Genomic DNA, 23,699 nt, shown 5'->3' on the forward strand with positions numbered 1-23,699 from the left:
GTTGCTCACTGATTAGGCATCTCTTCCAACATCTTTTATTATAATCTTTATTCTGAAGGATTTAAATGACTCAACACAGGATATGTTATTTATATGATTAAATGATAATATTAGAGTGCTTAAAATTGTTGGAGTACTCAGCTCATAGAGGGGGCTGGCAGGGTTTTAGAGGAGAAATTATGGATTGTTGGTAAAATGTGAAAACCAATTGGGAGTCAACATTAATATACAGGAGGGATCAGACACGTTAACTGGGTGCAGTGTTGCTGTGTTCTTAAAGAAACGTAAACAAGGAAACAGCGAAAAATCAATCAAGTTGTATACAGGAAAATGGCACTGGATTGAAAGCATATTTATCTGTAAATATATAATATATAAACACATATATATACACAYGTGTGTGTGTACATATATATAAACACATATGTGTGTATATATATAAAAAAATACATATATGTACATATATATATATAGCAGTATATATATACATACATATCTATCTATATGAACTAGAAACCAAACGATATCTTTAATAAAAAAGGTAAGGGAAGGGGACTGTACGTTACTGCACAGATGTGCATTATAGTGCCACTCGAAAGAGCCTCCTCTTTCCTGCTGCTCTTTTGACTAGTGGTCTTTATGGGAAATAAAGGGGAGGATCGCACTAAGACTCAAACAGTTCAGTTCAGAGGAATAAGAAATGCAACTTTTCACATAGCACATAACAGTAAATCTCTGGATAATAAAAGTCAGTAGCTGCCCAGTCAATCTACCAGCTGCCAAATGACTAAAAATAAAATCTGTATGTCTTGATGGGAGGTTTTGACCCCAATATTACTCTAGTCACAAGGGACAGAATGATCTCTTATGCAAGTCTTTTTTTTCTCCGATAGGACTAATGCATTTAAATGCTTGATTTGATTCCTTAATATTCTAGGGCATTTATGAGAAACAGGAAAATATACAAATTGCAGAAGGGAAGAGAGAAAAAAAAAGAAAATGCCTGAGGGTTAGACAGGATGCCATGATTTAAAAAGTATTTTTAATGTAAATTTCAATCATTGACACACTGTCCAAAAATCAAAGGAATATATATGCCTACATCGGACTTACGATTCATCTTTTTTATCTTTTCATATATAAATATCTCTGTAAAACAATGCGGTGCAGAAAAAAATATTACAAGCAACTATGTATAAAAATGCAATTAAAAAAGAAAGACAAGTATTTGAAATGATATTAGTTTTATAGTAATGCCTTCCTGAAAATAAAAATCTACTTAAAGCTCTGATTTTTAAAAGATGATATGAAAAGAGAAAAACATAAGTTGTTACTAGACCTCACTATTTTGTTGGCGCTAAAACCCTATTCTAAAWTTTTTTTTAGTTTTCTATCAAATTTCAAATTAGTATGTTCTCTAACGTTTTATTATTGACAAAGACTAGAAAACATAATAATGGGCACCACAAAAAAAGAGCCACCAATTAGGGTTTCCATTGATTTTAAACATTCCATTGCTTCCTTATTCAAAAGCATAGTGTATCTGTATTTCCCGTGTAATTCATGTTATGCTACCACAATGCTGCTCATGCAATTTCCTTTTTTCCTGCTTAGGTGAAACCAAGGAAGCCCTGTGTGCTGCCGCTGTGATTTCAACCCCTTGAAAGGATCAGTCACCTCGAAATTAAAGACAGGAAAAGTGGACAAATACCAGTCTTCTACAGATCAGATTTCTCTTTTTGTCTCTGTAAACAGATTTCTTCATAAATTTGCTTCCTAAACTTCAACATGTCTTCTACATCTTTCTGGGTAAGCATTTCTTCAACAGATAAGAGCTTAAAGCCGCTCAGTTTGAAAGCTGACCTGTGCTGCACAGAGTTTAATAGTTCTAATGACATTCTAACCGATTCGCTTAAAGTAGAGCAAACAGGAAAAATCCTCGCAGTCCACAAYCCCAAATTGGTGTTATCACAGGAGAAGAGCTGGTCTGAAACCTGCAAATCCCAGAGATCCAGGCACTCTGATAAGCTGACTCCAAAAAACTGCAGAGAAGGTACATCTGACAGCAATTTCACGTTCTTTTTCAAGTTGTCCTGTACACTAAACACTATACTAACATACTTCACTTCATCGTTGATCTTTATACTTAGCGAACTCAGAAAACAGTCTGAGGGTATCTCGACCTTAAAATTTATGTGTGACCCACTAATAATGCTGTTACTCCCTACTGACACTTGGGGTCCAATTCTGGAGTACTCGATAACGGTTGCAGGCCCGATAAGACACCCCGGCTCAAGTATGCTTTGCATGACACTCGCCGAGCGAGCCAGGGCCTCAGCTTTGCCAGGGAAGATGCTAAAAGCTACAGGCAGTAAGCCAAGCTCAGACTTCAGTTCGCTATCATCAGATGTAAAATGAAACAAATACTCTTGTGTAGTCCCTATATGATAGAATTTGGAATTGTTTAATACTATAACATTGAGGGCAGTTCCTTTAAGAAGGGAATATAGCTTCTGCCTTACTTCTCCTAACTGTGAATCCTCTTTTGTGACATTACTTGTGTTTTTTGTGTAATCTTGAGTGGCACCAGGTCCCAGGGCCTGGAGGAAGTCACCATATGCATCTATTTCACAGCACAGGCTATCAATCTGCTTATAAAATGCCAGGAGTAGTTTTGCAGTGCTATGATGAATGTAAAACACACTGTCTGTATACACGCACTCCGAGTCCACTTCAGAGGCACTGAGGTCTCCAGAGGAGCCTGGCTGGGGACAGCTCTGTCGTGGGCAGACTGCTCCACACTGRCGCATCGTCTGCACGTCGGGCTTGTGCAGGAAGCGATGGCAAGATSTGTATTCAAGTCCTCCTTTTCCTGAGCAACCGGCTTGATCCAAAACAAACACTCCGTGAGTGGTCCCTATTGCCAAATCTGAAGGATGAGCTAAAGCAGTAAAGCCAGGTTTATCAAAGGTGATGGTTTCTGTTTCCCCGATGCTGTAGAGTTCTATGTCATCGGAACAAGTGACGAGAACTCCTGGTTCCATGTGCCTGGGGAAATCGATGTACATGGCGAGTTTCAGCTCCAGCATCTGGTACACAGGATCCCCTAAGGGCAAAGCTGTGAAGATCTTGCCCAGCGCACTTGCACTTGGTAAACGTTGGCTGTAACCACCTTGAAGAAAAAGACATTTGTTAAGGATGCAGAATACATGCTTTCTTACAGACTGATTATATAAAACAAGCAAAACCAAAACCTCTATGTTTATTCTCTGTATACCCTAAGATACTAAAAAAACAGCTTGGTCATAAACTACTGTATTTCTTTAGAATAATAGAAAAAATGTAAAAAACATCAATCATTCATCTTCAGGCATTTCTCAAGGCAGATCCTGGCCTTGATCCTAATAACGTCTGAAATTTAGCATGCCTTAAGTAGATTTTTCTTTTTTAACCATGCCTGATTTTATTTTCTGGAAAATGAACCACCTCTATATAAAGCTAAAGCAAAGAAACCAAATCACTACTGCTCTTTCTTTGAAAGATGGAAGGAAAAAAAGTCCCTCAGTCCAAAGCTGTCTTTCAATTTTAAATCAAAGATGAGCCAAATAAGGAGCAGTTTGGAGGAGTAAATAACAGTAACCTGTTATTTTCCTTTTTTTTTTTTTTTTTTTTTTTTTTTTTTTTTTTTTTTTTTTTTTTTTTTTTTTTTTTTTTTTTTTTTTTGTCAGTTTCCTAGCTAACAGTTTTTGGAAGTACTCTGATAACTGGACATCAAGGCAAGTACTCCTAAAGTCTGTATTTATTTTAGAGGCTTCCTATTTAGATCCTATGTAGGACCAGATTCCTTAAATGAGTACTTCAAGGCAGGAGCCTATTTCAGCTACTCTGAATTATATTTCTCCATTGATTAATAACCTACATGCCAAGAAGAAATGTGCAGCTGATGGCAATTATATTGATCTATATTTAAATGATTAGAACAGCTATATTTAGGAGGACTTTGGTGGGGGAACTGTATTTCAGCACTCTTGTCCCTTCCCTGTGAAAACATTTTTCCTTAAACAAAATCAAGCTAGGATTTTAGATCATGAAATATAAAACAGAATTTACCTGAATGAATTATCAGCACAAGAAAAGAAGTCCATTTGTCACCATACAGGTTTTCCAGGCACTGAAGAACGTGAAGTGTTGAACCACCATTTCCTATAAAACACCCTTAATATATGCTGCAATCCACCAATGCATCAGTCATTCGTGCTGCTGTGTGTGATTCACATGCAAGGCCCCAGGCGCTCGGGGACGAGCTCTGTGCAGCCCCAGTGCAGCGGGGTCCTGTGGCCCCCACGGCTGGAGCTCAGCGATCACACACAGCCATCATGCACAGAAATGCACGGCCACGATGCACAGCCACGCACAGCCACGCGGCGCAATGCAGCCACGATGCACAGCCATGCACAGCCACGCGGCGCAATGCAGCCACGATGCACAGCCATGCACAGCCGTGCAACGCGAGGCACAGCCATGCAGCATGATGCAGAGCTGTGCACAGCCATGTCCAACAGTGCACAGCCATGCACAGCCATGCAGTGCGATTCACAGCTACGATGCACAGCCATGCAGCTCAATGCACAGCAATAATGCACAGCAATGTACAGCAAAGCACAGCGGGGCCTGGCCGTGGCCAGTGCCGTAGCAGGGTGATGCTAAGGCCGCGTTTGGACAGGACAGCGCAGGCAGGACAGGRCAGGGCGGCACAGGTTAGGACAGGTCGGGACAGCGCAGGGCAGGACAGCACAAAGCAAAGGCAGGACAGGGGCAGGCAGGGMCGGGCAGGGCAGCGCGGCGCGGGCCGGGCCGCACGCACCGCTCTTGGCGCCGGGCGGGTCGGCGAGCGCCAGGTAGCGGGCGCCGCGGGGCAGCGTCCCCGCGCGCAGCTTCTGCTCCAGCTGCCGCTGGAAGGCGGCCGCCTGCGCCGCGTCCGCCGCCGTCACGGCCACCACGTCCCAGAAGCGACCGGGCCGCGCGGCGCCGCCTGCGGGGGGACAGCGGCTGAGCGGCGCGGCCGGCCGAGCCGCGCGGGCCGGGCCGGGCCAGCCGACCCGCCCGCGCCGGGCCGGGCCGGGCCGGGCCGCCCACCTGCGAGCGCGGCGAAACGCGCCATGCGCCGCGCCGTGTCCCGCCGCCGCGCCGCGCTCCGCGCCGCCGCCGCCATGTCCCGCGCGGCCCCGAGGCGCCGCCCGCCGGGCCCGGCCCGGCCCGGCCGGAAGAGGCGCCGCGCGGGGCCGGCGCTGCGGCGGGAGGCGCGGGGAGCGCGGGCGGGGACACTGCGGGACGCGCCCCGCGGAACGGCCATAACGGCCCTAGTGTTCAAACCGCCACGGTCACGCAGAACGGCCCTGTGCTGTTACTGCTGTTACCGCGCCCGGCCTGCCCGGCCGCACCCGGCGCCCTGCTGCTTGCGGCAGCACTGCTGCTGGTGGCAAAACGGCGCCCGCAGCTTGAAGGCAGCCCCGCCTTTGTACTGGCACTGTAATACCGCTCGCCTCGTGCTCCATTCCCGCAATAACGGAGTCCACCATCGCTGCCGTGACGCGGGGTGACGTCCCCGACCCGCGGGATGCGGTGGCGMCCGCCGCTGCCCCGCGGCACTTGTGCCAATTCACTGGGAATTCTGTACCCAGGACTGGGTATCTGCGCTCAATCTGCGCTAAGTTGACTGTACGGAGCCTGTTACACACCCTTTCCCCCTGCTTTTCCTAGATCTCCGAGAGAGGAATCAAAACTGATAGCTCGTCATGAACAARTTAACCGAGTATCTCATCCCCACTTCAAAAATATGGTACTTGAATGTGGGCAAACTGTTGCTCAAAGGGCTGGGGAGGAGCCAGGAGACCTGCTCCTAGTTTGGCCAAATGGGCTGTATCGAAGAACATGGAACATCTGCAGTATTGCTCGTCACTTAAAATACGCATCCGGGCAAATAATTTCATTACTAATATTGATTCCCTTGTGTGCCGCCCTCATCCACTTGAACTGGGTCTCCATGGAAATCAGGTAAATAGCAGTTTATGAAGAAGCAAAAGCTAGGTTAATTTGCCTTAAAACTTGTGTATTTGCATTCCTTCGAAGCGATATATATTTTGAATGAAGTATGATTTACTTACGGAAGGAGCTCTTCTGGATTAATATATTCCATTTTCTTGCTGAGGGCTGGGAGTAGCTACATTTTTGCTTCACACAATTAAATGGGAGTTCTGCCATTAGYGAGAACGAGATGAGCATTTTGCCATGGTTACCCCGCACTTTGTTCAGAGAGCAGTTTTCAGAGGAGAGTTTCAGTTTTTGAGGTCTCTTCATTTTTTAACTCCAGGAAATGGTGGCATGTGAGTTTTTCAGCATTCAAATGGATATATTGAAATCACCCGAAAAGCTATAATATGAAGGAGATTTTTTTTTTTTTGCTGTGCAGAGAAGTGATAAAATAACTTCTCAGTATGTTGTACATGTTTTAAATCAAATAAACAGAAAATAGGGAAAGTCTACGTGRCAGTTTTTATATTGTAGCCTGGTGATGATGTATTGTTCTTACTGCGTATTCATATGTCTASTGCTTCATCTGTCTAGTTTTAAATACTTAAAGCAGAAGGTCATCGTCTGCTTTCTTTATCTCTGAGCTGACTCTTCAGGGTTTTCAGGAGATACTCGATATATATTATCCAGTTCTCTGTTTTAATCTATTTCTCCTCTTAAAGATATGGTTTTTTTTTTTTTTTTTTTTTTTAAATTTATGAGGAAGTCTTGTTTCCTGGTATTAAATACATTATGTCCTGCTAACAATGCCTGTGGTGCGTGTCAGCGGGAACTAAACACTGATCCCTCTTCAGTTCACGGGACAAAAGCTGACAGGAGCTCTGCAGTTTCAGGTTAGTCCTTGGTTTTACGTGCTGGACGTGAGACCGCAAGAACCACAAAACAAAGTCCTCATTCCCCGCGAGCGGAGCCTGGCCCTGTCCCCAGCGGAGCCCATGGTTCGCGGTGGCCTCGGCTTGGAGCGTGGTGCCACGCGCTCGGCTGCCATCGCCTTGCGGACGAGGACGAGGACGCTGTCGAGGGGCGGGAGATCCCCAAAAACACAGACCGCTTTGCCCTGGTCTTCTCATTGACCTCAGCCCTGTGGCTAGAAAGGTAAGCACAGCAGCTGCTTTCCTGAGTTGTGAAGGTATTTTCCTGAAAATAGATAATTCTAAGTGCTTAATGAGGCAGTAAGCACACGGTCCATATCAAGAGGTCCATATTAAGTTGCCTTCCTGTGTTTCCAACCCCGCACCTCGCTGCCCAGCGCCTTCCCGCCTGTCCCCTGGCCTGTTTGTGCTCGAGCCTTTCAGCAGCCCCTTCGCACCTCGCCTGGGCCTGCACCTACACTCCACACTTCTGCCGTAGTGCAAAGCTGTACTAATTTATTTCCCTGTATATTCAAGGCCCCGCATTTGTSTTTGCAAAATGTCCCGATTCATTCTCATTGTGAGTCCTTTCTAGACATTTTCATTGTCGTTTCTGTTACTTCGTCCTTGGGGAACCCAAATCCTTTGCCTGAAAGCAGATAGGGAAAAATTCATTCTCCTGCATCTGGCTGTTGCCTGAGCCTAGTAGTTATTGCACAAACAGTTATTGCTTTCTATTTTTTYTAGGCCAGTGGGTATTTTGTAATTTTTCATTAAAACTGGGTGCATGGAGACATTTCATGGTAAAACAATTTTTAAAATTCCCAATGTTCACCAAAACCAGTAACTTAAACACAGGCAGGATCTTGTGTTACATTTTGCTGTCAGGACATTTCTTTTCATGTGGTGTTATAAAATGATTGTTGCCTTGGTGGCTAAGGATAGCAAAAATGCTATGTAATAACATTTAATCTGCCTTTTTAAATTTCTGCCTGCATTTTATGAATGGCAACATTTATTTAGTCCTGAATGGCAACAATTTATTTCATTTTGCTCTGATTCCTTTTCAACAAAGCTAGTGCACGTGGATAATTTCAAGGACCTGTTAATAATCAATCATTATTCTATCTATAGAGATTGAACTTTACCAATGATTTAGAAAGAAATAATTGTTTAGATTTTCACTTTTAGCTTTGAAAATGGAAGAAAAAAAGGAGTGAAAAAGCATGTGCATAGAACAAACCATACTTGGGTTTAGTATAGCTGTTTTTTTTCTGGGATTTGTAAATCCGTTTCCATTGTATGATATGAAAATGTCTGTTATATGCTCTTATGAAAGTAAGATAATGTGAGACTACCTCAAAATCAAAAATACACATAAACTTCACTGCCAACCAAATTCTGGGGTCTGGGCAATGCTGAATGTGGATTCTTTTGATCCTTTCTGRCTTTTTGTGTCAGGCTGTTGTCTTTCTTTTGCTTCTATGGAGGGTACGCCAATCTCTTATTTTGTGTAAGTAGTGACTGAGATTGAGACCAATGCTTCATTTATTCACAATTTTTATTGAAGAAAAAATGCAGCCAGTTGCTACACTAGCGAATGCAATAATATGCATTTGCTCATGCTTTCTCTTTGAAGTGGAAAATTAACACATTAAAGCCAACGAGAAATGTAAGTAATACTCCGATGATATTATGTTGAATGACATGTGAAGCTTCTGCCTATCCTGATAAGAGATGCTGAATAAAGGGCAAATATAAGAATGGACTTCSACTCTTTTTAGCATAAAAATGAGGTGGAGCTTTCTGGATTGCAGAGCATTGTGTGAAAGAAGCCCTGAAAAGCGGCCTTTGCCCCAAGACAGGCAGCTTTCGAGGAGAGTTTTTGGTGTCCTGGGTTGGCGTTTCCGCGGTTTGGAAACAAGAGAAGAATCCCCCAAACAAAACGCCATTAGTTTGGGAATTACTGGGAGTTTCCTGGGAATTACTAACGCCACCTGAGAAACAGCAGCCTGGATTTACCTCCCATGCAGTGCCCCCCTGAAATGTGTGTTTTCCTTCTTGTACAGATACTTTTCTTACTCTGATCTTCTAATGGTTCAGTGTCTGCTAATGTCTGCTAATACGACTAAGCCACTCGTATCTCTCAAACTTTTGTTTTAAGAAGCATTCCAAACTACAAATTAGTATATTGCTTTAGTATTTTACTTCACGTTTTTAGAAGCCTCCCGTAGTTAAACAGCTTTTCACAAGCTCCATGAATAAATGATGAAAAGATATTTTCATCTTCTTCATTCGCTCTTGATGTTTTCTGCAGCAGAATGTCTGTAACTTCTCCTGTGTGATTGAAAATGCAGACATTGTTTTGGGCCAGATCTTTGGGTTTTGTTTTTGTTTCGTGTGTGTGTGAACAGTTTCAAAAATTTGGAGCCTRAAGCTGAGAATTTCTTGTTCAATGAAACAAATATATTTATTTCTGCCTGTGAGAATTGGAAAAACTCTATGAAAGTTATCRATGTTGTATTTTGTGTTGAATATACATTTGATATACGATAAAATTAGTTCCATTTTTATAATGCCTTATAACGTATTCATTAAAGAATAACTGCAAATACTTGCATTTGATAACTTTATTGAATATGTTTTTTTTCCATGTCCTATATTCACTAGTAAAAATAGAGCTTTAATAACCTYTATCTGTAAGTGGAGAGGGCAAATAGCCTTCCCGTGAGGTCAAGGAGGCACAGTTCTGAAGTAGGAGGAGCTGCTGCATGCTTCATGTGGGAAAGGTGCCGCTTAGGAATGGGCTCCCAGTTCTGTTTTGGTAACCGGAGAAACATTTGCTCTGCTGGGCTAGGTTTGCTTTCGGGAAAGCGCCTGCTTTGTCTTTGGATCTTCAGCTGGGGGGTGAAATTCATCTCTTTTAGATCTATGTCTATAAAGTCATGTGTGGTAGAAATATGGATTTTAGAGCATGTTATGTTCAACAAATTTTCYGTTTGAATTCATGCAGGAAGGAAATGCTGAAAAGACTTTAAGTTGTGTAAAAGATGTCGTTTCAAAAATCAATCGTGTTTTAGCACCTCATTCACCAATCATAATTGTTCAAAGATGGATAAGGGGATATCTAACTAGGAAAAGACTTGGATAGGCATTTTTGATTTACTTGTAGAAAAGAGTTTTTGCAAAAAAACCACATTTTAGCCTAGCTACGCTTCAACATAGTACTAATCATTTCAATCTAATCAAGTGAATATTAAGGTTTTCTGCCATTACTGAGGACATCATAAGCAATGTAYGTACTGGCATTGTAATAATGATGATGATACTGGGTACTGCTTTGTTAGAGCTGGCTTGCTGCGTTCAGCAGGATGGTTCTGTTGTCACTGAGGACCAGCTCTTGGAGCCGCAGCTTTGGCTTACGTTATTTAATACAATAATAGGTGAGTTGCAGGAGACAACGTAAATAGCTTCTCTACTGCAGATAAAATCACTRTCTTTATAATTTTCATTTTCTTCCGCACTGTTTAGAAGTTAATTGTATTTCCTTGTGGAGATTTAAAGCAGCTTCATTTTCATATAAAACTGCCAATACATTTTAAGTACAAAGCAATCACTCCAATAACAATAATAAGGAGAGGGTTTTTGTGTTTGTGTCATAGGATATAATACAGCTGGATGACTGCATCAAGAAGTGTGTGTACTGGGATTTTGCTGTTTTCCTCAGATCATAATGTAGAAGTTATTTACGAAAATTATTCAGATTTAACACAGTTTTTGGTGAGGGATCTGATAATAAATCTTACCATTACTTGTTGCTTGAGGTTCCTCCCTTTGCAGATTGGCTTCTCCCTGCGAGGGGCTCGTGAGCAGCTGCGCTCGCTGGTGTGCCCGTGTTGTTGGGCTTGGTGGCTTGGAGGGGACGTAGGTGCCCAAGGTGGGAATGGATCCAGTCACCTGCTCCTCAGGCGGCAACACAGGCTCTTCCTGAGAGCAGGGGTGCCCTAATGAATCTTGCAACAGGTGGATTTACCTGGAGAAGCTTCAGTCAGTCAGCATAGGCCATAGAACGTATAACGTAGAGTATCATTAGCTGGCAACAGGCTTTGCCATCCCTTTTTATGATCATTTATGAACACGTTGAACAAAGCAGGCTTTCAGAACGATCTCTGAAATGCCGCTGGTCATGCTTTGCCAARCTGATCATTTCTTTTACCCTTTGTTTCCTCTTCTTCCATTTGTTCCATCTTCTTCCATTTCATTTCTCCAGTATTGTTTTTATCCATTTGCCTGTCCGGCAACACTTAGGGGTTTGTGGCCCCGCGCTTTCCTCGGGCCCTGTGCAGAGGTTGCTGTTAAGTGCAGTGCCTGGCTCCCTCAGGCAGTGCGGGTGGTAGTTTGAACTTCACTGTTACGTGTTCAGCTAACCTGCAGCTGAATTCACTTGTGCTCTTACCTGTGCACTCTCTGTTTCTGGTTATTTGTTGCTGTTCATCTTGTCTGGCTTTTCTAAAGCCTTGTGTCGGTGCTTGAGCTTGAGACAGATCTTCAGGTGCATCTGAGAGCTAGCGCTGAAAATTGAATTGTTCAGGCTTCCTGGGTACCACGATAGGAACTGTGGAATTAAAACGTGATATATTTACAGGACAGATAAAAATAGACCTCCTGTGCAATGCAAGACTCTGTAGATAGAAATATGCTACTTGCAGAAAATTCTGGGCACTATGTCAGGGTCACACATTTGGAGCAATTTGTAGGGTTTGCCAGTTCAGTTGTGTGTCTCATTCCTGTAGGAATCTTGAAAGAAAACAAATCTTTGTGTTATCCAGAAAGAGCTAAGAGGCCATTCAGGATGAAGAGCTGAAAAGTGCTCAGGATGAGGATCGGTTTGAGGACCAGGACCGCGTGGGTGCACGTCACGAGCCCAGCGGCCGGCAGGGCTGCGGAGCGCGGGGCCGCGCGGAGCGGTGCAGAGCAGTGCGGAGCGGTGCGGAGCGCGGCCGGCTCCAGCACGGACACCCGCAGCTGCCTCGTCACACTCTCTGTAGGTTGGCGAGGAGCTATAAATCCACGGATGAAAGCAGGAAAATGATACCTGGCTTTATCATGGTGTTGGGAGAGTCTGCGCGTGCCGATAAGATTTGGACGAGGACATCTGCTTAATTCTTACTCCATGTATCTGGTGTTTGAGATGAAATACTCTAAAAAGGATGCCAGCAGCATCAGTGTTGACTATAATTATTTGGGGATCTTAAAACAGCAGGATTAAATACAATCATTGCCATAGTGACAAAGCTCGCACGTTTTTCTGTGACTTTGGCTCAACATGCTGGTTTATTTATTCCATTGTAGTATCAGAAATGTGTTATTTATTACAAAGCAGAAAGATGTGTTTTGCAGAATTATCTGCTCAAGTCCCACGTTGCCACTCTGGAAGAGAAGAGCAGGGAGATGGTGTCAATGTCCTCATCGTTTTCAGACAAAGACAAGGAGCTGTAATTCCTACACGCAGCTGCAGTCCTAAACTAATAGTTGTCCAAAACATGGGCTTTTAAAATTTTTGTCTTTCCTGCTTATGCATTTTACAGATTATTAATGCCAGTACCATAAGCACCTCAGTGTCTCCATAATGACTTGAAAACGGTTTCATTAGTATGTTAATATGAAGCCCTGTGCAGATAATGTTTTGTCAATCTTTAAAAAGTACTGTGCATTGCCTTCTAAAAATCATATACTTGTTCTTTGTACTTACTAATTACTGTGACTAGTCAGAGGTTTCCTTGAAATTTGATGATCACTTCCAGACAATCTTTCATTTGATTAAACTCTTCTTAACAGGCCACAGCCATTTTTTTTTTTTTTCAGGACTAAAAGATATATTTTAATAAAAATAATAATCCTAGTTCATCCAATTTCTGATTTATTAATATTGATCTCYTCAGGTAAGCCATGAACACCAGTGTAACGTTAATATAGAAAGATTGGTGCCCCTTCAATAACAAACCAAGATTTAAACTGAATCAAAAATGAATCTCGTTCCGTGTTACCTATTCTCAGTTACTAGTGTCAGGTCCTTTAGAAGATTAGAAGACTYGTGAAAATATAATTCTAAAATTTACCTGCAGGATATGTTAAGCCACGTGTAGAGAGCACTTAAAAACCCACTTTTATGAATGGAAGAAAAAGATTTAGGAATGGAAGAAAAGATTTAGGTCCTTTTTACATGTAACTTTCTATGCTTTTCTGCCTTTCTTACAGCTACAAGGTGGGATGCCATTATCCTACTTTTGCCAGTTAATGATCATTTTCTCTTCAGAGAAAAGAACTTGGATTTTTGTCTTTTTAACTTAAAAATAAGAAAATTGCTTCATGTGGAATATGTGGCAGGAGAAAACGAGGTATGAAAGATGAAAGAAAATTCAGAACAAGTTTGGAAATCAAAGAAAAGGGTTGGTAGAATTGTTGGATTTGGCTCATTCTTGTCTCTCTAGTTGATTTCCCTGTAACATCTCTCTGATCCTTTTTTAAATGTGTTTATGTTCTATGATTTTAATCTTGTAATGAATTTCATACAAGAAGAAAAGCCTTAATGGGGAATAAGGCTTACTAATTTCTAAGCAACCATCCTGGTTATTTGACTTAACAGACGTTATTGAAGAGATAGGCTTAGGCACCGTTGAAGACAGAAGCCAGTATTTAATAACAGAGGCCAAGTAACCAGCCCTGCAGCCTTAGAAGCATAGATTTTCTTTCTCTACAGCTGCTGGTTTTGGTGGAAGGATGTTACACCTTTGTTCTTTGTGCCGGTCCAACAGAAGTAGAAAAGTCCATGGACATTTCCTCAGAATTTTGTTTGATAATTTATGAAATATCTTACTTTATAAAATAAGAAAACTTTTTTTTTTAGAAGTTTTTCTTTCCATTGCTTTAATTCCATACCCCCTAACAAATGTGTCATGAAGCATGGTGAAGCACTGTAGCTGRTGCACACGTTATTCTTGGGAGTTTGGTCACTGGCTTCAGTTAGTAGATGAAACTCTAGCACTTGATCTGGATACATGGTCCTTTATTTCAGCACAGAGCTTGAGAGCTCAAAGACTTTGATTCCATATGACGAACTTGTGGGTGAGTCTGTGGAAATTGTGCTGCCAGTTTTTGTTTTGGAGCGCACACCAAAGCTGAGAGTTGTGTAACAAGCCCTTTTACTGCGTGTTTGAGCTTGATTTTTTTTGGGGGTGGCTGGGGTAGAACATGTGCTCAGGAGGCTGGTTCAGATCTATTTATACTTCTTTGCAGCTGCGGGGAGGAAAAGATTGGATGTGGCCGTGGTGTTAAGGGAGGTCAGCCTCATTGTCTGCCCTTTGCCTAAAGCTGTGGAAAGTTCCAGTTTATACTTTTATCATTTTCAGTTATTATTTCTGTTACAAGGCACTTCCCTTCTTTTTCTTTTCAATACTAATCATTGTCAGATCAGAGTAAAAAACTGCTTAAAACCATCATGGTTTGATAAGAAAATGCAATGATTCCCAACAGCCAGAGCTGGTGACGCTTCTCTGGCTGTGGTGAGTCMGAATGTCAGGCCACAAATATCCCTAAAAACACTGGGAAAAATCCATTAATGCCAAGGCAGTTGCTCTGTGTTGACCTGGTCCTGAAGCCAGCTCTGCCGCCAACTCTCTTTACTATCTCTTGGTCTCCTCATGAAGCCGTAAATACTCATTTATTAAATTCTGCTAGAAGCAGGTTTTAAAGAGTCATAAGAAAGTTGAGCAATTCAACAAATAGTTATTGTTAGGGTGAGTGTCTGTGTTCAGAATTAGCCTTTTGTTTCTCCTTAAAAAGCACAATGAAAATAAATATAGTTTGGTTCATGACATTGCTTTCTCAAAAAAAATAAAGATTAAAGAAAGGGGAGACCTACATCAATATTACCCCAGCTGAGTATTTTATATTTACAAGTTAAAATGTACTTTTAGCAGTTACGAATTGTAAAATACAAAATACTCTCTTTTTTTTTTTTTTTTTTTTTTTTTTTTTTACTACTAAGGCTGACATAATGCTGGAATATTTAAGAAAAAGGCTAGTTGTCATTTTACCAGAGAAATTGAGGGCATCTTCAGTAAGCTTCTAAATGGTTTTTCAACCCTTTTAGAAGAAATGTACTTAATATCTGTATGTATTATTGAAAAATTGGAATTCTTCATAATTCAAGCCATTACTTACAGCAGAGTGAAGATTAGAATAAATTGTTTTYATTCTGGATGACATTACTTTTCAGTAGCCTGACTTACTTAATCACAGTGAGAATTCATTCTTACCCTCTGAATTTCATACTGGGGATGGCATTTTCCATTCATTCAGAGGAAGAAAAGCATTTCTGGTAAATATATTTATAAGCAGCAACTGTTTAATACTCCTTGGAGATCTGGAACATAGGCGGACAGAATAAAATGGTTGGTGTCACCATTAGTATGTATTACCAATTCTGTAAATTATCATAATATTATTTCTRTAAATTTTGCATAGCTGTAGTACAGGCAAATATTATTAATAAATCTTATTAATGGGAAAAATCTCTCTGAGCTATCCTTATGTGAAGTAGCCATTTTTTTTGAAAAAGCAAAGCAGCATCTTGAGAGAGACACATGAACATTTACGCAGTAAATATGAATGTGGAATTAGCAGGAGAGGCTTTTCCTTGGTCGTTTGTGTTGAGGCGTGTTTTGCGCCGCTGCCGGTGTGGAGGTCCCMCTCACCTCTGCTGTTTGGTGTGAAGGCAGGAGCGGTCGCGTCCCTGCCCTGCTCCCCCGCTCCCTCCCATACCCGTGTCTCCTCCGCCCGTTTCCATGCATCGTGGTGATACCGTAAACATACTGTTGGGATCACTTTCCCTCTTGCAATATTACTCACATTCTGTATTTTCTTTTGTTGAATTTTTCAATAAACCGTTCTATGTTCAAAAACCATATCCTCAAGGTCTGAAGAGTGCCTCTTAATTAATGAGAATAAAATACCGGCTTTTATGTTGGTCTGCATTTTTAAGTAAGGACCTCACTCCACAGGTCATGCATACATGCTTGGTTTGTTTTACAGGATCTGTGTTTAGTGTTAGGAGAAGCAGCTACCATGAAGACAGTAGAAATCTGCTGCTAAGATGGCTCCAGAATAATCACGTAGACCCGTGTTAGCACTTCTTGGCAAGAAGGAGCAATGGGAAAGAACACTAGTGCGTTGATGGTGATCTCCTTGCCCTGGTAGAACCTCTCAGTAAAGATGCCCGAGTTCTGGAGCGAGGCTTCCAACACGGGCAGTTGCTGGAGGGCAGTACTCGAGCTGGGCTAGCACCGTCACGAGCGTCGCCAGGGCTGCCGGGTGTGAGGCCMCGCGCGCGGGCACGTGGGGACAGGCGGAGGCAGCGAGGTACAGGAGTCCCAAAACTATTGGAATGAAGGGAGAATCCCCTGGCATCCCCCTGTGGGGTGTCTCGAATTGCTGCAGGACGCAGCCCCCTTTTATCCTCATTCCCAATCGAGGTAGCCCCCTCCTTCTCCCASTGGCCAAGGTGCCCAGAAGTTACAGCCTTCCTGGCCCGCGCATACCCAGCTCCTGCTCTCACCTGAGCTCAGCTGGGCACTATGTCCCCCTTGCCAGAGAGGGGAGCAATTGAAGGCACCCAGCTCTTGGCGTAGGGTCTTTAGTGCCGCTTGCTCTGGGCTCTGCTCAGCCCTGCCCTGCATGGACTGCTTTGTCCCGCTCGCCAGCCCCAGAACGTGGGGAAGCTCCCTCATTTGGATAGACACAAACTTGCGTGTTCCGCTCACTTCTTTCTTATTACTTTGCATCCTTGAAAGAACTAGATGAAGCCGGGAGTGGGGATGGGACAGACGAGCCTGCATGTTGAACCTGCCACTTCCCTCTGACACAGACTGGGAGAGACTGGCTCTGTGCGACAGATTTAAGTCTGACTTCTCCAGGGAGATGACATCTTCCTTCAGAAACAGACTTTGGGAGACACTGTGAAAATAAAATGTAACTTTACCATTGAATGCAATAGTTACAACTACTATTTTGAATGAATTGTGTGGGATAAGTGCAGTCATATGTTCTTGGATCATATCCAAAAGTGATTTTTTTTTTTTTTTTGGTTTATCTTTTCTTTGCATGGAAAGAAAAGGACAAGCAGCCTGTCATTTGCAGAGGACATTGGGAAGCTTATCACAGTTGATCTGGCTAAATCACAGGAGAGAGCTACAAGGGTAAACTTGAACCTCGGTAGTTCTTGGTTCCGAGGCTGTTTGGAATGGTGGTGTGAGGCCGTTTGGAATGGGGGTGCGACGCCTCGGCCTGGTTTCCCTTCTGGAGAAGATGTGGGGCTCTCGGTGATCTTGGTGTCACCAGGCTCTGCAAACTCTGATAGTTCAGCTATTTCCCAAACAGCTGTCGGCTGTCTGCTCCAGCCACGGTCAAGGGAGCAGGGTGGAAGTGTTCACATCTGATGCTCTTCTGCAGTGTGTCAGAGGATCCAGTCTCCAGGTAGCAAATACCGTCCTCTTCAAGTACCCTCCTAATGCAGCTCCTTTGGCATGTTTGCAGGCTCAGAAAAAGGGCCCAAATCACTGTAGGTAAATAGTAAATCTGCCTGCCCTAAGTTCAAACTTCAGGTCGGAGAACAACCATTTGCATGACAAAGGGATGAAGAGCTACCGTGTGTCTTGCAAATAAATAAATGTCCCTGGCAGCCAAGCAAGCTTCACACGCCTTAATGTTTGCTTAAAGATTGAGGAAGCTCCTAAGCCCTGGCCTGGAGGCACTTCAGGTCTTAGAGGAAAGGTGCCCTTGTCACTGGCTGCAGAAACGTGTGTCCTGGTGGAACAGATGATGAGTGAAGGGCTGCTCGGTTTGAATGCTGGGATTTAATCTGGGAGCACAGAGGCATGGGGCTGGAACAAGGTTCATCTGTCTGTGTAAGGATTGACCCTGCTTAGAGTTTTGGATAGACAGCGTTTCTTTCAAAAAACAAAAAATAACAAAAAAACCCCACATTCACTTCTTTAAATCACAGAATATGTCTATACTTATTATGTAAAAAAAAATGCTGCATTCTGTATTAGCCCCTCAAGGCTTCATTTTTATTAGTATAGTCTCATTTTAATTAGAATAAATTCTGTTTTGTTAACAGGTCTTCAATATGAATGATTCTAAAGAGCTTCTTGGTTTRTGTCTTGAAGGAGAAAGACAGCCAATTACCTCTACCTTGGCCGTATTGCGAAAAAAAGTAGGAAAGATTAATGTCAGGAAAGAAGGATCTCTGTGGAGGAAGGGTTAGTCGTAATTCTTTCATAATAAATTGTAAAATGAAAAATTCTGTAGTCACGAATGCCCAGGGTGACGGTGCCTGGATCAGCGTGACCGCACGTGTGTGCTCTGGGGTGGGAGTGGAACCAGGGCGGGCCTGGGGGCTGATTAGACTCATCGTTTCCAGGAATGAAAAGGAAAACATTTGGAAGCAAATGTGTTGATTGTACTGATGCTTCCGAAACACAACAGTAGTTAAATGTTGAAAAAATAATGATTATCCTTCGAGTGGCATCACAGAAGTGTTCAGTTGTGTTGAGGTGTCTGGATCCCAGCGAGTCCATGCTTGGTGTGTGTTGGAGCAAGCACCACCTTTCAGGGCGATACAAAGCTTGGCCAGGCTGGGCGGAAAYGAACTGGAGCGCCCCGGGAACGTGAGGCTGGAGCGGCACGGAGTTGGCAGCAGCCGGTGCCGGTGCCGGTGGCAGCGCGGCCGGAGCAGCGTGGTCCCGTCGGGAGCAGCCGTGAGCCACATGGAGCGGCTCAGCCCAGGCTGCGGTCCTGGCAACGGAAAGGGAAGTTTCAGTGACTGTGTCTGTGTTGTGTTCTGCAGCGTTTAGATTCCCGTGCTCTCAGTGGGGTGTCGAATATGCCCTTTTCCCATGACATTTCGTGTTTTCTTTCCATCAGTTGGAAATTGGAGGGTGCCATCAGTTGATTGGCCATCAGTTGATTGGGTTCCATCAGTTTGGAATTGGAGGGTGCATTTTTGAGGACGGTGGTTGGAGCCAGCAAGTGCCTGGGTGCAGGAACGTGGGACGTGGGTGGCGTCAGTGGCTCCTTTGGCTGTGGCCTCCGTAGATGCTGCTGAAGAGGTTCAGGAAGGCAAATCTGGAGTGGACGGGTTGTGTGTAAACACACAGCAGCCCTGGAGCAGAGGGAGAGCAGGGCCCTGCCTGCACCCGCTGCTAGTCCTGCAGTGCGGCCCTGTGCCGGCCCTCGCCCTTAGCATAAACCAAGGAAAATGCCTAGTGGTAAATTAATACAATGAATAAGAAATTAATAACAAGCCATTACTTATAATAATAAAATCAAAGTTTAAATAATAAAAATCCTTAAATGCAACAAMACAAGTAGGCAAAAAAATCTACTGCTTGGTCCCCAAGTGCTAGGGGGTGCAGCATGCAACTTCAGTGCACAATCTTGAGGTAAGTTCAGATGGGCTCTACTTCTTTAAGTATTCATGTCTGTTTTTTCYAGCGAGGTTTTTTATAATGCTGGTTCACATTTCTTTAAATCATTTTTACTGGTCATAAAACAAATCCTTGAAGAATTAAGAAATGGCACCTGGCTTTGTGCCTTCGTGCTTCCTGAGAGTATGGGACATATACATCACAGTATGCATTTCTTAGTTGGTATCGCTGTACCACTGTGTTGGCAATTCCTGTCACAAGGTATTTCCAGTCTGAGAGTATAGAATCACTGTGTTACTGATGAGAAAAGTTCCTATCCAGAATAGCTAGTTAAATGGCCACAGAAGAGGCAAATCTCGGTGTTGCAGCAGTGTAGTTCCTTCGCAGCAGGCTGCCTTCTGTTGCAAGGGAAGATGCATATGAGCCTTTTGCGCTGAGCCACTGTGTGGCAGCCAGGCTGCAAGCCGTGTTTGAACGGCRTGTGCCGTGCTGGGAGATGGTAACACGGTGCAGAGAGGACTACGGATCTTACTAGTATTTCAGAGCCCTTTGGTATTTAATTCAGCACAAGACAGTAGCTTGCATTACAAAGGAAGCATGTTGTTGTCAAATATAAGTTGTAATTAAAGAAGAAAAATTTGGAAATTCCACAGTGTATATTCCAAAGACTGCATCTAAGATTATCTTGTTTATCTTATAGGTCCCCTGGAAATGGAGCACACCGATATGGAGAAGCAAAGAGAAATGAAATTTCGCCCTCCCGCTTCTCAAGAGGCTTCTCGTGCGGCCCATGGGCTGACCCCTCGTGCAGACACCCCGGTGCCCGCGTGCGAGCTGCAGCAGGCAGGTTTGCACAGCAAAAACCCTCCGGCTGCCTGCCAGAGCAGCGCCTTTGCCCCCGTGCACAAGGCTATGACATTTGGCCCGTTTTATCTCGTTGAGAAATTATACTCAGAGAACAAGCAGCATGATAGCCAAGCTCAAAAGCTGCAGAAGGTCATACAAATGCAGATGGCCAAGGAAAAGGGGGGGCATTACATCCAAAAATTTCTTGAGGAGAAGCAGTGCAGTATTCAGAAAAAACGTGAAGACGACGACCTGAGACTTGGAAGAGCTTTACAACAGCATGAAAAGAATAGATTGCTTTTTATTGAAAATGTGAGGCAAAGGCATACCCAGTTCTTGGAAAGCAAGAAGCAGAAAGCATTTGAGTATTCAGTGGGTCAGAACTTCAACGCTCAACATACTGCTTTGACACAGGGCTTGTTTAAACTGGACAGATGCAGAAAACTTGACGATGGCCTAAAGGAAAGACAAAGAATAGCTGAGGAAAGTAGAGAACAAATGAAGAAAAATAAGCAGCTGATGAAAAATTTTCAGGATCAGTGGTATGTCTCTCAACATTCAGTGCAGTCCCTATGAAGGTGTTGCACAAAAGGCAATTATTTTCATAAACTCAAATACATCCATGGGTTTGACAGATATTTCAGTACTTGTTTGTTGAATAAATCAAACAGAGATAAATCATATCGATCTTCACAAACTATCAGCATTTTTGTTAGAGTACTGTGAAGAAAATGTTCTTCCAAAAGAAAAGATACAAAATGTAAATAAACCCAACTCTACTCCTCTTGAGAATTGGAAGAGCTGCCCTGGAGCGGTATGGAAGTTCACTGTCTGCAGCACTGCTGTAACAGAAAATAGTGCTGGATATTTCTGCTCATTTAGGCTGCTGCCCAAAATGTTTCCTTAGTAATATCTTGTTTAGATAAGACAAATCATTTAAATCTATCTGTGTCGCATAATGCAATGTTTAATTGAATGTTGAATTCAAATTAGTGATGCAAATCTTGAAGTGTTTCCTAACTTCAGCCAATTTGGTGGCAAAAAAAAAAAAAAAAAATGAATCAAGCATGTCAGTGCTAATTTTATAATTTATTCTAGTTCAATTAAGATGAGATCTTGAGCCATGAAAGTTATAATTTTGTAAATTAATAGTAAAAATAAATTGCCTGGTACAGTTTTTCTCTAAAATGAGAAATTAGTGTTTCATCATGAAAGGCTGGCTAAGCAGCCCTTTGAAAACACGAAGTGATGCCAGAGAAGGCGCCTTGCTGCCTTGCACAGAGGCAGTGGACGGGGAACCCGGTGCGCATCGTGCCGCCCAGGCCGGCACTCGTGTGCCCATGAGGGGCGCTTCTGAACAACGGCAAATTAATAAACGGTTTAGGTGATGAGGCACAAAGTGTAATTGAGTTCACCCCACTCTGCTGAAGCTGTTTGTAATTCCGGCTAAGTGGAGTGGGAAGCAGCAAGGGTCTTGTGAGCGACGACTCAATTGGGCAGCGGCAGCCGGGCGGGCTGCAGGAGCAATGCCGGGGCCTTGTCCACGAGGGGCCCCGCAGGACACGGCAGCGTGGGGAGGAGTCTCCACAGCTGGAAGATGAAGCTGTGGGCACATTTAGAGAAGGAAGAAGTTGCACCTTATTTATGAGCAGCCTGCCGTAAGAATGTGGTTGATAACCTGAGGTCTCTCAATCAGATGGGATGTYTTTGCTGTAGTCACTCAGAAGTTGTGGGTTTGATATAAGAATTGCAGAGTGAAAATATTTTATGTTTATATTATCTAGAAGGCCAGGCTGGATAATTGAAATAGTCTCTCTGACTGTAAGATGCGCAAATCAGTAAATGCCTGTTTTTGTCACAAATGTCAGTGTGATTCTGAACCCGCATGAGCTCGAGCTGTCAGGGTATAATTTCAAATTAYCCAGTTTGCACAACTTGGTATGAACTGTTCAGGAAATGKTTTCCCCATTCTCTACCCTAATCTCTTTGGTCAGATTTTCCATAGTGCTGTTAGATTCATCTTTAAAAACATATATTACCTCACTCCTGGTAATGCTGGAGTAAAATACTGTGTTTTAAACAAGCACAAACTGCATTTCTGAGCATGATGATTCTACATAATGGGACTAAACCCAAATCCTTTTCAATGTATTTCAAGTTAGTTTTTCTTCTAGGGATAGATTTCCTCTGTTTGCRGTAAGAACAGTAGCTGTGCTGGTGGAGTCGGAGTTGGGTCGGGAATGCCCTACAGCTCTGGGAGTGAAGAGCGGAGCTGCTGGGAAGCCGCGGGCCGGGGCTGCCCGGCCCTGTGCTGGGTGCTCCTTGTGTCCCCGCAGCGCAGGGGTGGCCTGGGCCATCCCTGGGGCCTGTGACATCCCCTCTGTCCTCTCTGTCCCCACGTGTGGCACCGGCGGCCAGAGCCCCTGCGCGTCCGCCTCCGAAGGACGGGGCCAGGAGCCCTCTAGGTGACACATGGGAGGAAGCAGCAGCAGCAGCAAGAAGGTAATAGGAAGCTTTTTAAAGTATRTAAAAGTGCAAAAACATTTCATGGAAAAGAAAACAAAATTTAAAGTATTTTTTTTCCCCCAAAGAGCTTGTGTAGCTGATTTGTGAAAGTTAAACATAAAAGAAGGTTATACAAATTAGACTACAATCTCTGCCTCTGTTTTCCTGCAGGCAGTTGAGGATACAAACAGAGAACTTGGCACAAAGAACGATCATGAGCTCCCTTGTCTCACAGAAGACTAATGAGAGGCTGGAGGAGGCAAAGGCCCACGTGGCACGAGCGCGGGACCGTCGGGCCAGAGTGGGGCCTGTGCCGGGCAGCCGGGGCTCGCGCTGCTGGCCGCGACCCACTGGACACCCCAGAGCYCCTGACGCGGAACAGCCACCCCGGGAACAGGCCGGAGAACACAAAGGTTTGGGGCACCGCTCACTTCGGACGGGGCTCTCTTTTACACACAACGAGAAGGAATAATACTTCTTAAAAACGCTTGTTGCTAGAAATTACGAAACTGTGATGTTATTCCTCCTTTCCATATTGGCCCAGTTAAAAAAAATAAATACAGTTAGCCACCACACTGTAGTCTTGAATTTTGCTCAGATTTATTTCCAGGAAAATAGATAACTGCTATTTTGGATAGAATGGTGTAAACTAAATATTTACATTTATAAAATAAGTATTGCAAATCTATCCAGTCACATGTCCTGGTTTGCAGGACTAGGGTTCATTAGTGTTAGTACTTGATGATAACTGGATGAAATCCCTATTTTTAAGGTGGCCTCGGGCTTCGCGGCTCCCAGAGCAGCCCCTCGCGCTTCGTGTGGGCAGTCGGCTCCTCCTGGGCTCCAGCCCGTGCGTGTGCAGCGTCCACGGCAGCAGAGGGGACAGCAGAGGTTCGCGTTGGTCTGCCAAGGACACAGA

The 23,699-nt window shown here is 43.6% G+C and overlaps 1 protein-coding gene across 2 annotated transcripts; it reads right to left on the bottom strand.

The window, feature by feature from the left end:
* Positions 1 to 1,519: 1,519 nt before the first annotated feature.
* Positions 1,520 to 5,212, bottom strand: FPGT (fucose-1-phosphate guanylyltransferase). Of its 2 annotated transcripts, XM_026042481.1 has the most exons (4): positions 5,108 to 5,212; positions 4,865 to 4,967; positions 4,111 to 4,203; positions 1,520 to 3,172 (listed from the first exon to the last, which is right to left on the bottom strand). In XM_026042481.1, exons 1-4 carry the CDS (start codon positions 5,210 to 5,212, stop codon positions 1,719 to 1,721), a joined length of 1,755 nt encoding a protein of 584 aa, XP_025898266.1. In that variant the 3' UTR covers positions 1,520 to 1,718. The 2 variants fall into 2 exon arrangements, with proteins under 2 accessions (XP_025898266.1, XP_025898265.1); XM_026042480.1 differs by lacking the exon at positions 4,865 to 4,967 and having other exon boundaries at positions 5,137 to 5,212.
* Positions 5,213 to 23,699: the final 18,487 nt, after the last annotated feature.

Source organism: Nothoprocta perdicaria, unplaced genomic scaffold (assembly GCF_003342845.1).
Source record: "Nothoprocta perdicaria isolate Ctin4 unplaced genomic scaffold, notPer1 scaffold_304, whole genome shotgun sequence".
Taxonomy (NCBI): Eukaryota; Metazoa; Chordata; class Aves; order Tinamiformes; family Tinamidae; genus Nothoprocta; species Nothoprocta perdicaria.